Genomic DNA, 14,112 nt, shown 5'->3' with positions numbered 1-14,112 from the left:
CCTTATATCTGGAACAAACTCCCAGAAAGCCTCAGATCAGCTGAAACACTCAGTTTATTTAAATCCAGGTTGAAGACTCACCTGTTCTCAGCTGCATTTGAATAAAGCACCAAATCCACACTTTTAAGCTTAAATTTCAAAACTTATATTTTAACTACTGATTTTATCTACTGTTCTGATTTTATCTACTGTTCTGATTTTATCTACTGTTTTTTAATCAATTTTAAATCATGCTTTTTATTGTTTTTGTTTTTTAATGTCTCTGTAAAGCACTTTGAATCACCTTGTTGTTGAATTGTGCTATATAAATAAACTTGCCTTGCCTTGCCTAAAAAATCCCAAGATTTCTTGAACAATATCCTTTGGGCAGACAAGAACAAAGTGCTTTTGGTCACAATGAACAGCGGCACATTTGGTGAAAAGACAAATACAGTACAGCAGCACACACAGACCTCAAACCTACCAAGCACAGTGGTGGAGCGCTGATAATTTGAGCTTGTTTTATAGCCACAGGACCTGGCCCCCTTGCAGTCAGCTTTAGTCAGCCATGAACTCCTCTGCACACCAAAGTATTCCAGAGCCAAATGTGAGACTGTCTGTCCGATTGTTAAAGCTTAGCTGAAACTTGATAACACAATGCAATACAATCTCACGCACAGCAACAAACTTCCAACAGGGTACTCGAAAAAGAAAGCGTTGCAATGATCCAGTCAAATTCCTTTGGAATGTGGGACCTGAGCTGTGCATAAACAAATGAACTCAATGAACTGAAGCAAAGTTGTAATTTTTCCACGACGATCATGATGATGTGAGAGATTAATAAAGGCATACAGAAAACCATTAATCCAAGTTATTGCTGCTAAAATTGGCTCTATAAGCTACTGAATCGTGTTTTTGTTTTTTTTTTCTTATTCACATGACTCTATAAACAATTCTAAACACTTTTTACAGTGCAAAGTCAATCCTTTTGGTTCCAATGCACAAGTCTGTTTTCAGTGATGGAAAGGAGGTGAAATCTAAAAGCAGATGGTACCTGTATAAAATCCACAGTCCTCTCAGGTCTATAAATGTCAGGTGCTCCAGCCAAAGCCCATATCAGGAAGAAAAACTCTCCAGTGACAACTTTGGCAGCACTGATCTGTTAGAAAAACTGTGGGGGTGAAAATCTGACAGAAAAGTCCGTATGTTTTTGTCTCATAACTCCATAAATCCTTTTCAAGTTCAGACTTGTTAATACTCCCACTCAAAGTGCGGCTTAACCTTACTGTCTAAGTCGTTCTTGACCTACAAGCTCACCTTATCCTTGGTGGAAGGAATTTGAAGAAATTTAGATGTATTATTTTTAGTAATAGCAAGAGGAATCGTTAGTAAAATCACAACTGCAAAAGAAGCACTTGGGAAGTTTGATGAAATACCTAGTGCATCGTCAGGTGAAAGGGACTATGGTCTCCCCCTTCTTCTTCCTCTTTTGCTCCTCTTTAAGCAGCCATATATTGCTCTTCCTACTGAGAGCAGACAGATCTGTTCTCCCTGAGCTCCTATTCTCCCGTCTGAGGGCAAAGCTTTTGCTTGGTACAAGCAGATAAAAGGCCTCACACATTTTTATTCCAAACACATGCCAGCTAGTCCTTCCAGTGGGTGGTTGGATTTAGTGGGGGTTAAAGGGGTAAGGAGGAGGTGTGGGGGCGAAGATTAATAACTTCAAACCAGTCCCTAAGGATTTTTATTTTTCCTCACAAGGTAAAACATCAGGTGCATGGTGACGAATTATACGGGATTAAAGGTCTGCTTAAAAAGTATGTCTGTGTAAAAGGGAACTGTCAGCGTGGTGAATGTTCAAGCAGCATTTCACGCACGAAATGATACCAGATGAGTTGGATGGATTTGATGATGACCTCAAATGTGGAACAATATGTCTGTGTATTAACCTTTGCCCGAGAATGTGCTATTAGTCCAGTGACCGCAGGAGGGGTCCTGGCAGCCAAGCAGCAGGTCACACAATCAGCTTTGTCCTTGCAAACATTCCAGGGATTATGATTAGCGCCTTCACATTCCTGCACAGCAACAGCGAGGGACACATTTACTAATTACCAGAAATTATACTTGTCTCCAGAAAAGTACAGTTGACTTGAATACTTTACACGTCTTCTGCTACTATATTTAATTTAATTACAAGTGCATTCAGACAGGGATGCTGGCCATAACTGCAGCACTCCGTTTTAGACTAACAGCAGCTGTACTGCCTGGAAAAAAGATGATTTTTTAAAGATTCAATTTGTTAATGTTATTCTTTCAATTTTGCTTAAAAATCTGATTATCTTTGGTTTGTGTAACTAGAAGATGTGAGAGCACTGAAGTTGCATATTTTTTCCCGTGGATATTTTCTTGTGTAGAGCACAGCCTGCAGGTGAAATAAGATAACACTTAATGCTACTAAGCATGTCATGGGATTCAGTTAACTGTTTTACCATGATGATTAAAAGTGTAACATAAAAAAGCTAACATCTTAAATTTTATCTAGACCAAACTAAAGCAGGTCAAATAGTCATTTTAGCAATAAAGGTGATTAGAAGTAATAACATAAGGGAGGTTATAACATTTATAACACTTTACACGGCGTGGCTTAAGTTCAAACATAGTCTCTAGGCCAATAAGAGAAAGGGGAGCAGTATTTAACAAGTGGAAATTAAACACAGGATAGTCAATGTTTGTTTAAAAAAGTTTATGTAATTTTAAAAAGCCAGGTTACGTAATCCAAACCTTCAACTTTAAACTAGGCAACGTGATGAAAATGCAAAAAAAGAAACAAGAAAACAGTGACAGTAAGTACCAGAAAAACACTGAAATGACTGAAAAAAGATGTACCCTAACACTGCAAAAGCACAACATTTCTTTTTATTTCAGGAGAATCATTCTGAATCAATGTTCTCAAACGGCGGAACTGTGGAACTGTTACGTTTTTGTAACTGTTACGTAACAGTGGAACTGTGGAACAGTGGAACTGTTACATTTTTATACAAAAAGCAGCCAACATAAAAAGAAGAGCTTTGAATGTCCTTTCACAAACCTGGAGAACCCTTCTTGAAGAGATTACAGGAAAGCTTGGCTAAGAGAGTTCAGGCTGTGTCGAAGAATAAAGGTGGTCATAAAGAATTGTACAAATTCTTACTTTGTCTTGTATATTGTATTTACCTGTTAGTTTGTCACTATTAATTGCGACTCTTTTTTAAATAATGTAACATATTGTAGAGCTTGTTGATTCATAACTTAGTGAGTGTATAGAGAATTCTGTCACTTTTAGAGTGAAAGGATAAAATGAGTTGTTATTCAAAAAAATGCAGAACAAAATGTATCTGGACAAAACTGGTCTTTAATGCAAGAGATATTTTTCAAGGACAAAAAAGAAATTGTAAAAAGGTTGAAAAGATTTCCAAACAACATGTACGGGCAAACTCAAATATATCCAACACTATATAGAACTCATCATTATTGCTAGTAATTTTGTCTAGTGATTGATAATACATTCAGACAACAACCATGGTGTAGGAAAGTAAAACAAAATAAAATCCAAGTTCTCATTTATCCCACTCACTCTTAGTCCACTGCCTCAACCATTACGAACTTTTTCCAAGCAAACACTGTTGAGTCGAGGATTCTGTGAACTCTCATGACCTTTGGATTTGTGTGTTACAATGTGATGTAACATATGTGTCTGAAAGGCAACCTTTTCAGAATAAAGGTTACCTCAAGCTGTTAAATGCAACTAACTTTCAATGGCCCCCTCATCTTCCTCTCCTTCATGGCTCAAAATGCATGTGCATTAAAAAAATGTGTGTCAAAGTTTGTGAGGTATTAAACTGGAAACATGGCTGATAAGCTCATCTGGAGCTGGTGCAGAACAGTCTCTGAATGGCTAATGAGCCTTCACAATCAGTTTGATTAGCACGTATATAAAGCAGCTCAATTATTCATATTTCAGGAGGGACATTCAAACAATGAATTCACATTTTCAGTGGACACTGAGATCCTATTCTGTATGTTTATTTGACAACATGTAAATGTCTGTCACATCTACTGTAACTTAGTACAAATAAACTTATAGACTTAATAAAATAATATGTTACTCTACTAATTTCACATTTTAGGAAATATGCTAAGTCCATTCTCTAACTTAGTAAGAACCGGACTTAGAATATTTCCTAAAAATTACTGTTGCAGCAAGGCTAGCTGTAACATCAAGGATCTCTAAGACACAGTTAGCGATATGCTGTTTGTCTTCGTAGTTGTAAATCAAAGTCACTGGTGCTAGTTAGGAAATACTGTAGCACAGCTAACTCTCCGTGACTTCTGGAGTTTCTATTCTACATGGCTTGAGCAGATGTGAGATTTAGAGATGCTAGAGGTGTTTGTTACCTTTAGACAGCTACCTATTTTTCCATGTTTCTACTCTTTGTGTTATACTAAGGTAAGAGACTTCACATAGACAAAGGAGTGGTATTGATTTTTAGAAAACTGCACATAAGTGTATTCCCCCAAAACTTTATATTGTATATTTATGAAATTAACTAATAAAAAAATATTACCAGGTTATGCTACCACAAGCAGTATGTGGTACATATAGTATATACATGTCTATCAAACTAGTACTCCACAAAATCACTTTTAAAATAAGCTTGTAGGGTAAGACATTGTTAGCTTTACCTGACCTAATGCTGCTTGAGTTTAAACAGAGGATCAGAGACAAGCTTGTTTTGAAAATCTGACACGTTTTCTTCTTACTTTGTCTCAGCATACATGAACTGTGTGTTTCTGCTCAGGTGTGTTGCTGACAGATATTAAGAAAAGCATGTGTCCCTGCTCTGTTTTCTTGACTGCATGTTCTTGTACTGCAGGGGTGTCAAACTCAAATACACAGTGGGCCAAAATTCAAAACTGGAACAAGGTCGCGGGCTAATGTTAATATTTACTGAAAAAAAAATCTTCCTCCAGATTTAAGAATGAATCTCTTCTTATGGACTCAAACAAGTTTTGCTGAAAAACTGAATATGGAACAAGCAAAGCTTAATACTAAACAATATATATATTAGCTGTATAATACCAGTAGGCCAGCTCTAATAATAATTTAGTATTGGCTTCGCGGGCCAAATGTAATTAGGCTGCGGGCCAAATTTGGCCTGCGGGCCAGAGTTTGACACCTATGATGTACTGTATAAAATGTGTCATTTTAGTTTTATTAAGCTTTGTTACATTTTAGAGCTTTGTTACATTTTACCCGAAAGAACAAGGTTTACTGCTTAATTCCGAAAAGTACTGATGCTGTAGAATGACCAATATTTGGTCCAGTATGGATGCAGCACAATATTCAGGCATTCACTTATATTTAACAATAGTGTGGTCTTCCTAAAACACATTAAATAGTGCACTCCGTGCCCATGTCGTCTATGTCTGCAATGTTGATATTGGCATGTCCATTGGTCACTGCATTACTCTCCTGTCCATTTTCTTTGGACTGATTCTTCAGTGCTATTTTCTTCTGTCGCTTGACAATGCTGTAGTAGAGGTAGCCCCACACTGTGTTGGCCAAGAAGTAGAGTCCAGTAATCATTCCTAGGTATGTAAGTCTGAAAGTAAAGTACATCGTAACAAATTACTGAAAATTCATCTGTCTGATTGCTTGCTCTAATTTGTATGTTAAACATTTTTGTTTACATAAAACATATATTTATACAAGTCAAACTGTCTGTGTACAAGTTTAGGTACACAAAATTCTATAAAATATAAAGATTGTCACTTCACTGGTTAGAAATCCCTGCATTGAGGTAATTAAACTGTGGTACATTACAAGTGACATATTCAAGCACAATGATGAAGATTTAATTGTACCTAAACGCATTAGCATTATAGAGTCTGCATGCTCCACGGCCACCACAATGCTTCGTACCCCACTTCAAACAGGTTCGGTCAATCAGTGCTCCAAAATATATAGGTGGAGGGATGCCACCTGTAAAACAAATCACATGTGATTAAAAAACAGTTTTACCCCTAAAGGCTCGATGTGTGGGTTGGGTTTTAGTTTTAGTACTCACCCAGAGTTCTTACGATCAGTGTCTGCATACCCAAAGCCAGCGACTTCAAGTCTGGTTGTATAGACCTGAATTGTTGACCAAATTATACCATATCAGATACACATGTGAGCATTAAAACACACAATAAGGTGGTATCAGATTGGAACTTGAAATTCAATTAATATCGTATCAGATAATTTAAAGAGTAAAAAAAAAAAAGAAATCATCAACTGGCAAAATTTATGGCAATTGTAGGCATATTTAGTGTACATAGTGGTTCTCTTTTTTAAAAAGAGAGTTGCTAACTTTTTCCTAATACATTTTAAAACAACAGGTCTTTTGAGGAGTAGATCTCCTTTGGTTCCAGTTTCAGTGATACCATAAACAGTATATGGTACATATAGTGCTGGGGAGTAATGGAATACATGTACCGGCGTTACATATTTAAAATACTAAATATGAGTCACTCTATTCCATTACAGTTACTGTTTAAAAAGGTGGTATTCAGAATACAGTTACTTTGTTGAAATAAATGGATTACACAGCGGTCTTTTCTTCAGTTGTTATTCAAAAGAATGAGGTCCAGAGGCCCCTTTACTACAGTTCGGAGGCGCGGGCCCGGCGTGGACCCGTTTTATATCCATGCAGAATAGTTTTCTATACAAGATTGCTGCAAGTTTTCAGAATACGTTACTCTCATTGAGTAACATAATGGAATACATTACAAGTACATTTTGGGGCATGTATTCTGTAATCTGTAGTGGAATATGTTTTAAAAGTAACCTTCCCAACACTGGGTACATATTGTATATACATGTTTGCCAAACTATGACTCCAAAAAAAATGGATTTTTGTTACCCCTAAAAGCTTGAACATCTGCTTAACCACAAACTTAGAAGCAGATGTTCTTTAGTCAAATTGTGTCTCGCACCTGAGCAGAACAATGTATCCTGGCGTTCCTCCACAGGCAGAAATGTAGGACCCAATTACAGACAACGCCATGTAGATTTTAAATTTTATGTCACAATCATCCTTCCTGGGACACTGGCCCAGCACTGCAGATGCGTTTGCAGCTAGTCCTGCCTCATTAATGCAGGTGCAGTTATGAAACACCTAAAAACCAAGAAGAAAAAGTTAAAAATCAGCCTTAATTGTGGTCTGTCGGTGAGTTTGAGCTGTTTTTTATTTTATTCACAGTAAATCTTTATCTGTTCTAAGCTCTCTGTTTGTCTAGACCATCATCACCATTTCTTTGCCCATTCCGGTGGAGGTCTGGCAGCCGGCCAGGCAGGGTGAGGCATAAGTCATGCCGTTGTATGCACAGACCGGGTCCCAGTGCTTCACTGAGCAGAAGCAATGTCCATTGCACTGAGACAGCAAAGTCTGTGGGTTGTAGGACACTTGAGGGACTCTGGTACAGACAGACAAGTAAAGACACATTAACACTGTCAGTGGAGACATTTATGAGCATATTTTTAGTTTATAAGACTAAAATAAACTATTTAACTTCCAAAAATTTAGTGTAACCTAGCTTAACAAATAGGCTTGTGTGTCCATTCCACTCACCTCTGATATGACATGCTGAGACCAGCCACCTCTGCATTTTCACACTGGATGAAAATCTGAACGGCAAGCAGGCAAAACGACCCCAAAGAAGCACTAACTGACACCCTGGCTGCTCCAACAATACCCAACTTGAAACGCTTCAGCAAAAAACCCCCAGTGATGAAACCCAGAGCTACCGCTGGCAGGTTCAATATACCTACAAGGAAGGATAGAAAAGTTATAAACATGAACCTTTTCAGTGTGTCAAAATTTTAGCTTTGTCATAGTAACATTCGTTCTGCAAATCAGCTTGTAACACATAAACAGGAGCACTTGAATAGTAAAATAGGTGGATTTAGGAACTGCATAAATTCCAGTTTTCAGTATATTTTCTGAACCAATTTTATTTTAACAAAAAGGTAACTCCATAATGTTTTCACAATCCAGCAAGAAGCTCTTGCAATTGCAGCAATGTACCATAAGCAGACTTTGCAGGTCTACTTATGTCCATTCATGCGCAGAGTACTGAGTACACACAAAAGTTGTTTGCATTAAATGGTTTTGTTCAGCAGCCAACTGTTTTTATAACGTTTGGTGATAGAACAATTCATATTCTAACAATAACCCTGCCGGTTAGCCACTTGGTAATTAAATGCTACTTGACAAACATTCTAGCTCACAGACACACACACACACACACACACACACACACACACACACACACACACACACACACACACACACACAGAAAAGGAGTAGTTCTTGCATTTTCAGTCTGCCTTATCACTCGCAATCAGACTTCCCTTCAATAACATCATTGTTTCAGTTGCCTTGGGCTACATAGTGAAGAAAACAGAAAGTGAATGAAAGCCAGTTTTTGCTCCGTACCTATGAGGAAAATGGCTTTGGTGGCTGACTGGCCGTAGACTTGCTCTATGTACTTTGGCTTGAAGGTGATCAGGCCAATAAAGCCGTTGACAGTCACGAGGGTGGCAAGGATCATCAGCGAGTAGATTCTGTTTCTGAAGAGTCGCTTCAGAGATGGAATGAAATCTGGTGAAGTGCAAAGCACATCAAAGAGAAGAGGAAAATACTTTTATAGACACATAAAACTAAGTAAATATAAAGTAAAATAAAAATATTATTGCTGTGTTAAAATATTGTATAAACTATCTATTAGCAGGATAGGGGTTGTAAGGCATGCCTGATTGTAATGACATAAATTACCTCGTTACTAAACCTCGTTTTCCCAGTGAGAATGTACTATTTATCATGTTTAATGCTTTTCATGATGGATTTTTTTAATTCAAAATTTAATAATAATCTCAAATTATACTAAATGGGAATTTGAATCTAGCAGTTATATCTACAAAATTATGCATTTTCACGAGACTTTCTTAAAGATCTGTTAGGATAAATGCTCTACTGAGCAGTGAATTACCTTTAGCCATTTCCTGAAATTTGACTTTCTCCTGGGTTTCCTCTGGCAGGAATTGTTCCTGCTCGGTCTTTGTTGCAAGCTCTGTGCTTTTGCTTTGAATTTCCTCTTGCTCTTGCCCTTGCTTGGGTAAAGACTTTGGAAGGAAAAAAAATGGGATACTAGACAGTAGAACCACTGTGCCAGTCACTATGAAGCCCAGCCACCAGGCTCCCACCCAGCGGGAGTCCTTATAGGTGATGGTGATGGTGTCTGGAAGAAGGGGAAAGGCAAAGACCGCAGGTTATTACAGACATTTTATGTGTAGGACTTTTATAAGTGACTTCTAAGCCCTTTCATCATAACAGCTTAGTCATTTTTAGAAGTATGGAGGCAGTTCTCTGGCTCAGGGAATGTCAATAGCTCTAATCCAAGTAGTGAAGGAAGAGTTTATGTCAACTATGTCAACAGGATGAAGTGTTGTGAAATCCTCTTGCTTCTGGTAGACCCATAATTACTCAGTAAAGAAATGGTTTGACTTTTGTAATGTCATGTTGCGTTAGAAAGTCCAAATGGAAGAAAACATTTTGCTAAATTGAGACACGAATGAGTTTCAGTGTTGCTCAAGTCAACCAGAAGTCTTCTCTGCCTAATTAAACACTTCATTCAGGATATTACTAACATCGCAGGTAAACATTATTGTTACACAATATTAAAAATTACTTTTTGTAATACCATACCTAAATTCACAAATCCAGTGTCCACATAAATCTTGGAAAGGAAGGACCCAAGCATGAAGCCAAACATAGGTCCCAAGATTCCTACTGTATGGATGCAGGCTGGCAAACGGAGCGGAAAAGAGAAGATAAGTATTGAGCAGTTTGAGATTTGGCCATGATGGAGGAGTACAGCGGCCTTCTGAACTGTTTAGGATTTTAGGCAGTGAGGAAACACCAAGGGATAATTGAGTACAAGGTCAAAGAAATGTCAAAAAACAGAGGGTAATATGTCAAAGTTCATGATACAGCAGTTATGAAAAAATGGATAAAATAATAAATATAAGTGGATAGTATTAAAATGCATGAAAACAGTGAAAGACAGCAAAACCGTAAATGATGACTAACCCAAATAAAAAGGGGTGTTCTCTTCTCTGGAGAAGTCATCCAGATAGGAAATTCCCAGTGGCATGACGGGAGTCTCTCCAATTCCTCGCAGCATGTTTCCCAAGAATACATAGATCCACATGGGTGAACCAGCAGCCTTTTCACACTCTGGGGGGCGGGGGGAGAAACTTGACTTTACATTGTGCATATCATGAACGGAATAGTGTATAAAATCTAAAACAGAAAAATGACTAAAATCACCCCGAAACAGTCTATTTCAGACTTGAGTGATCTTACTTCTGATCCATTGCAGGGAATGTGGCTGCTAAATACCTAATTTGGTCTCTGCATCAAGTGTGTCATCTGCATCAGTCATGCTGTGGTTGGACAGACAGGGCAGGATGGTCTCAGTGCTGTTGACAGCAGCTTTGTGAGACACACTGGTCTCATATTTATACCTGGAAAATATTCAAAGTATTATCTGAAAATTGTGAAACATGTAAGTACACATACTCCTTCATTTCTTGGATGCTATAGAACACACATGCACTTTTAGCCATTTTATGCGATTACAGCTTTTGGGCATTTATGAATCTTATCAAACATTTCCAGTCTTTATTCTCTGGGAGCTCAACATAACTCTTAGTAATCTGATTATTTGATTGGTTCATTGTTATATTCATGAAGAAGAAGGAAACTTTGTACTGACAGTCCCTGGAAGAAGTGAGGCAGGGCTACAAGGAAGGATCCCACAGCCATGATCAGACAACCAATTCCAATCAGTCTGGGACGATGGAGCTTGGCACCAAAGTAGCTCACAAAGGCGATGATGAGCAGGTTGCCTGTAGAGAAGAATTAAAAATAACTAAGAATGATTATGGAATGAATCAATGAACAGCTACAGTCTTTGCCAGGCATGAGAGTTCAGCAGTCTGCTTATCTTTATAACATAACCTGAAATTTGTGCTTTGTAGTCAATAAATTAGATAAATTCCTGTAGTTGATATAAACCATAATGCTAACATGCTGCATTCAGTAAAAAAAAGCGCATACCCATTTCGAAGCTGCCATCTATAACACCAATCAGGGAGCTTGGGATATCAAACCGTCTTTCAATCTGTGTGATGGAGCTCTTCATGTAAGCTCCACCAAAGGCTTTGGCAAAAAATACAAATGCCATGGAGGCCAGGAAGAGCTGGAAAACACACATAACCAGTTAGATTGAGCTTTTCTAGATTTAATTGGACTGGATTACTGGAAAGAGCTGCCAAATGGTTTCTCAGAATTTCTTTAAACAGTCAAAATGATTGTTGTGACCTGGATGATTGAATTGTAATCCCTTCTTCTGATGTGACCTATAGGGAGGTGAATGACAGTGTTTCCCATAATAGAATCAACTCACACACTAAACATACCCACAGCACTTCACAAATGCTTTTACCAGTGATTTACATTAAGTGACATTTGATGGGATTAGTGTACTGATACCAGAATAAGAGTGGTTACAACAGATTTTAAAAACCCACCACACTAATTTATCACTTATTAATCATCTTTCCTGAACTGATCTTGTCAAAGTTGTAGCACACACCACTGGGAGTAATAGATGATCCCACTATTGATCCCATCAGGGTAAAACATTAAGCACTAGACAAACTCTGTTTATTGTTTCTAACAATCGCTAGCTACCTACCCAAAGTACGAATCAAGACCAAGACCATTGGTGATAAATCCCTTTCAGTTAGATTGGTTAGTCCTCTTTCTAAGAAATATCTTTTCTTGTAATGAGCAAGTATATTCTTTACAAATATAAGAACATGTATGCAAGCTTTGCAACCAGTTTAGGTAATGTTAGAAACAATTCTCTTTGTATTGCAGCCAAAAAGCCTCTTTTTTGGTTGCAATACAAAAAAACCCTAAAAAAGAAAACCCATAACTTGTAAAATGTTAAACAGACAGCAAACATTTTGCTATAGATGTGCACTGTGTTCTACATTTAAAAAAGTGTTTAGCATAATATAATGTATCCTGCTTGATGAAAAGCTAATCACTGAACACATTCTTTTCTTAACTATCTCACTGAATTAATAATAATAATGGATTGGATTTATATAGCGCTTTTCAAGGCACCCAAAGCGCTTTACAATGCCACTATTCATTCACTCTCACATTCACACACTGGTGGAGGCAGCTACAGTTGTAGCCACAACAACTGACAGAAGCGAGGCTGCCATATTGCGCCATTGGCCCCTCTGGCCAACACCTGTAGGTGGCCGGGACAGAGAGCCTGGGGATTGAACTGGCGACAGATGTGCTTCCCAACCCCCTGAGCCACGGTCGCCGAATTGAACCCCTTAAACCTTTGGACCATAAAATAATTGATAGAAAATTGAAAATGGAGTGTTTATTGAGCCTTCTGGCAAAATGTAAAAAATATTTACTACATCAGGCATTTTAAAAAAAATTTTTTTGCAATTTGTTCCTTAAAAAAGCATCGTGCATTCATTTTGGTTTTTCGTTTTTTTTTTGTTTGTTTGTCTTTTGAAGACTTCTGACAAAAAGCCGTGAATCAATTATTATTTTTATTTTAGGAATGCAAGCCTTGCATCCAGCTTTACGTTTGACAGTAAGATCGTTAATGATTGAAAAGGGACTCGAGTTGAAGGTCACAGAACAAACTGTGAATGATCACAAACAGTTTGGGGACATTTCAGTCTTTCCCAAGGGGTGCTGGTGACTTTTTGTTGAAAACAACACAATGCAAACAAGCAAAGAAACACACCAAAATCACCCTACCGCCTACTGGTGTTGGCCAGAGGGGCCGATGGCGCGATATGGCAGCCTCGCTTCTGTCAGTTGTTGTGGCTACAACTGTAGCTGCCTCCACCAGTGTGTGAATGTGAGAGTGAATGAATAGTGGCATTGTAAAGCGCTTTGGGTGCCTTGAAAAGCGCTATATAAATCCAATCCATTATTATTATTATTCACGTTTACATTTAAATTTCCAGTCATTAAAGCAGTGAGGGTTTCTGACCTTAAGCTTGGAGCAGCATGCCTCACGTGTTTTCTTGGATTCTACGCTCATGATGCTGCCGTGCTTCAGAGAAATCCAGGACAGTAGAAAATGGAATAGCACAAGACCTGAAAAGCCACAACAAGATTACGAGCAGGAAAAAAAAACCCTAACGTTGTCTAGATACTGTCTCAGGTAGTAACATCCTAAAAGGTGTCTAGCTGCAGTGCATTGATTTGTTTCCAGAGTTTGCCCCAAAAAGATCAACGCAACTATTTTGTCTCAAAAAAAAAAAGTGCACTTACCTGACAACCAGCAGTGGTCCTCTGAGGGATGGCGGTGGAAGGCAGACTGTCCCTTTGCATAGGACTTTGTGCTGAAAACGGGAGTCTTATCTTTAACAAATTACAAGTGAACATCACCTGTAATCAGTAACTCAGCCACTCATGTGAGGTTGTTTTCATGTCAATATCATCCAACCCCTTCAACTCTCACACACAGCCACTCGTTCACACAAGTACAAATGTGACAGCGGTGGTGGCTTTCGTCGAGTGATTGTATGAACAGCATCTAAAGGTTCAGAAGTTCACTGAACACACAAACACACACACACAGATATTCACAGACCCGCACATCCTCCTCTGAGAACTTCATAAGCCTCCTGAGTAGCCATCCTGTTGAACAGACAACAAACAGCAGCATGAAACGGGTCAAAACTTATTGTAATACAAACCTGCTGTTTCTGTTGGTCTGCTGCTTTCAAAGTGAAATACTTTCCTCCTCCGGAGAAACTCGGCCTTTTTGTACGGTTGGGTGCCTCAAAGATGTGATCAAAGTCTTCCTGTCCTATTGATAGCCTTTAACAATGGTTTTCTCTCTGCTTGTCCTTCTCAGTGAGTACGGCAAATCACATCAAATCACAATGACTTGTCACCTTTGTGAGACAGATTGTGAAATGATGGGGTTTTT

The 14,112-nt window shown here is 38.3% G+C and overlaps 1 protein-coding gene across 1 annotated transcript; it reads right to left on the bottom strand.

The window, feature by feature from the left end:
- Nucleotides 1-3,358: 3,358 nt before the first annotated feature.
- Nucleotides 3,359-13,666, bottom strand: slco1d1 (solute carrier organic anion transporter family, member 1D1). The gene is made up of 15 exons (XM_085375417.1): nucleotides 13,449-13,666; nucleotides 13,165-13,271; nucleotides 11,184-11,325; nucleotides 10,840-10,972; nucleotides 10,464-10,588; nucleotides 10,152-10,298; nucleotides 9,768-9,866; nucleotides 9,052-9,300; nucleotides 8,499-8,663; nucleotides 7,632-7,827; nucleotides 7,311-7,476; nucleotides 6,997-7,178; nucleotides 6,087-6,151; nucleotides 5,884-6,001; nucleotides 3,359-5,621 (listed from the first exon to the last, which is right to left on the bottom strand). Exons 2-15 carry the CDS (start codon nucleotides 13,213-13,215, stop codon nucleotides 5,411-5,413), a joined length of 2,049 nt encoding a protein of 682 aa, XP_085231543.1. The 5' UTR covers nucleotides 13,216-13,271; nucleotides 13,449-13,666; the 3' UTR covers nucleotides 3,359-5,410.
- Between the last annotated feature and the right edge of the window lie 446 nt (nucleotides 13,667-14,112).

The sequence above is a fragment of the Diplotaxodon limnothrissa genome, linkage group LG17 (assembly GCF_057381915.1).
Source record: "Diplotaxodon limnothrissa isolate DT_005_m linkage group LG17, D_limnothrissa_male_GT1.1, whole genome shotgun sequence".
Classification (NCBI taxonomy): Eukaryota; Metazoa; Chordata; class Actinopteri; order Cichliformes; family Cichlidae; genus Diplotaxodon; species Diplotaxodon limnothrissa.
Note: the sequence above shows the minus strand (reverse complement) of the source record. Positions and strands in the feature narration are given on the sequence as shown.

What these genes read in the sequence shown, in the direction of transcription:
- slco1d1 (XM_085375417.1), bottom strand. Translation starts at nt 13,215, where the DNA reads ATGAGCGTAGAATCCAAGAAAACACGTGAGGCATGCTGCTCCAAGCTT. An exon ending in TGATGCAGAGACCAAATTAG is followed by an intron (nt 10,299 to 10,463) that starts GTATTTAGCAGC and finishes CCCGCCCCCCAG; the next exon opens with AGTGTGAAAAGGCTGCTGGT. An exon ending in CTCAGCATGTCATATCAGAG is followed by an intron (nt 7,477 to 7,631) that starts GTGAGTGGAATG and finishes TGTCTGTACCAG; the next exon opens with AGTCCCTCAAGTGTCCTACA.